This window comes from Manacus vitellinus, unplaced genomic scaffold, assembly GCF_001715985.3.
Source record: "Manacus vitellinus isolate BGI_N305 unplaced genomic scaffold, ASM171598v3 scaffold_141_pilon, whole genome shotgun sequence".
Classification (NCBI taxonomy): Eukaryota; Metazoa; Chordata; class Aves; order Passeriformes; family Pipridae; genus Manacus; species Manacus vitellinus.
The window spans coordinates 161,517-163,946 of record NW_021939012.1 but is presented as its reverse complement, the minus strand read 5'-3'; the positions used below and the strand labels follow the sequence as shown (position 1 = coordinate 163,946).

The 2,430-nt window shown below is 55.0% G+C and overlaps 1 protein-coding gene across 1 annotated transcript in view; it reads right to left on the bottom strand.

Moving 5' to 3' along the window:
- The window catches only part of PPP6R2 (protein phosphatase 6 regulatory subunit 2), a 30,498-nt gene that overhangs the window by 26,349 nt on the left and 1,719 nt on the right, over positions 1–2,430 (bottom strand). Inside the window, exons 2-3 of the mRNA XM_029958142.1 lie at positions 832–1,018; positions 66–203 (exon numbers count right to left, since the gene is read on the bottom strand). Of these exons, the coding sequence (XP_029814002.1) occupies positions 66–203; positions 832–1,018 (325 nt within the window). The remainder of the gene's footprint in view (positions 1–65; positions 204–831; positions 1,019–2,430) is intronic.

Genomic DNA, 2,430 nt, shown 5'->3' with positions numbered 1-2,430 from the left:
AGGCAGTGCCAGCCCATGCCCATGCCCATGGCCATGCCCATGGGGCAGTGCCAGCCCCGGCTCACGTTGAGCACGTCGTGCCGCAGCGCCGCGGGCTCCACGCAGCTGATGAGCCGCAGCAGCAGGTCCATCATGGCTGATGTGTCAATGTGCTTTAGCACCAGGCTGATGAATTTGTCCTTTTTCCTTAGAAAGGCAATCACCTGGAAGGAAAGGAGCCCCCGTCAGCTGCCAGCACCACACACATCTCCCTGGGTTCACCTCCTCGCCCCGACCCTGATCCCAACGGTAACGAGGTTGGGGACTCTCCAGAGAACGGGACAATAACGTTCTTATCTCATGGCAGGACTAAGTAAAATCTTTTTAGCCAGCTTTTGTCTCCTCTGCACCCCAAGGAAGCCCAAGGCCACAGAGTAAGAGCATCAAGTGGAGCTGGAGAATTGTCCTTTTCTCGCAGTCTATGACAGCCTTCATTTTAAAACCCAGTGTTTAACTGGGATGTGCACGTTCCCAAATGCCTGCTCAGCCCATGCTTCCAGCACCCCTTTTATAGGGATGAGACTGAGGCTCTGATGACCCAAGGGTGCCTCAATATGCCTTAGTATGAAAAATAACCCTTCGGCTGTGGCACGGGAGTACCCCGACCCCAAAGCTCGGGGAAGGTGTCTGCCTAAGCCAGCACCTCCCTCCAGTGAGGAATTCCAAGAACTTTTGGGAGCCTACATTCCAACTCCAACCTCTAAACCGCCTGTGAGACCATCCCGAGCTCCCAGGGCAGCCCAGCCCTGCCAGGAGATCCCCTGTGCCCCGCAGGACAGAGCCCAGCGCTACCTGCTCCGTTTTCCGGGCAATGAGGTTCCCGATGGTCTTACTGAAGAAGCTGGCAAGCAAAGGGTTCAGGGGGGGCTCGTGATCCAGGAAGTCGTAGAGGATGTTGAGCAGAGTCTCGTCCCCGCCCAGCTTGTCGTTGATCTGCTGCACGTCCGAGGTGAGCAGCTCGCAGGCCGTGTTGGGGTACCTGGAACACAGAGCAGACACTGCAGCTCCAGAGGGAGCTCCCCGGGAAACCTCCCCTTGGGGCACTTCTCACTGAAGATGTTCTTCCCTGGGAGGGTGGGCAGGCCCTGGCACAGGATGCCCAGAGGAGCTGTGGCTGCCCCTGGATCCCTGCAAGTGTCCAAGGCCAGGTTGGAGCAAGGTGAGACAGTGGAAGGTGTCCCTGCCCATGGCAGGGGTGGCACTGGATGGGCTTTAAGGTTCTTCCCACCCAAACCATCTCATGACTGATTCCTCTTGTGAGGATGTACTTTTACCTTCAAAGGGTTGTTTCTAATCAAACCAGGCTTCTACATCAGGGTCTTTTTCAATCTTTGCAACCCAAGCTCTTCACCCACCATGAGCCACTAAAACACTCCCAGGCCAGCTGGAAGCTTTGTCCCCTTTCCCAGCACCATTCACTTCCCAACCAGGCTCCTTGTATTTATGTAGTTCCAGTCCTAAGAGCTCCAAAACCACCCCAAGCCCCTGGTGATGCTGTTTCTGTGCTCTTTGCTGCTCAGAGGACATTAAAGGTCAGGGCATTATGGTTACCATACACAGGGATTTACAGCATCACATTTCTCAGAGCCCCCAAGGGGACATGGACACTCATTTCTCCTTCTTCTGGCTCATTGCTCCATGCAAAAGGCATCCACCACTCCTAAAAATCCGTGTGTGGTGCTTCTCTGTGCACAGGGGAGAAATGAAACCTCTCCTTGTTCCAGCACGTTCTGTTCCTGCAGCCTTCATACCCCAGGTCCTGACCCATCACCTCACCCTTCCATTCAGGCACCTCGTCCCAGTGCTGCTGCTTTCCAGGCTGCAGGGCACTCACCTCACCTGGCACTCACCCTCTGACACCCCTGGGAGTTGTGCTCTCCCCACCCCGTGCTCTCAGTAGGTTCTGGGGACACCCACAACGTCACCAATCCATTCCAAACAGCCACGACAGCTCCAAGAGTTCACACTCTCCTTTCTTGCTCCAGGTCTCCCTCCAGGTGCTCAGTTCCACACATTCTGCTTGGATGGGGCTTTACTGTGGAGTTTTCCTCTTTGCAGTTCCCTTCTGAACTTCAGGAACTTCCAGCCCAGCCTCCCAAGAAGGAAGGATGTGATGATCCCCTTTCCCCAGCTCACACCATCCCGAGCTGCACGTCCTTCCAGACCTATCGAGTTTCTCCCCGTTCCACAAACTTTAACAACCTTTTCTGAAGAGCCAAAACTGGGATTCCAGCTGGATTTAGACAGAGTCCATTCTTACTGCTTGGCCTTTATTTATTCCAAAAGCTTCCCAGCTTCTAACAAGCTCAAACCCTCTCTCCCCTCTCCTGTCCCTCCCCGGGCTCTGGAAACGCTTCCGTGCCTCGTCTGCCCCAGAGACTGAGGTGCTTC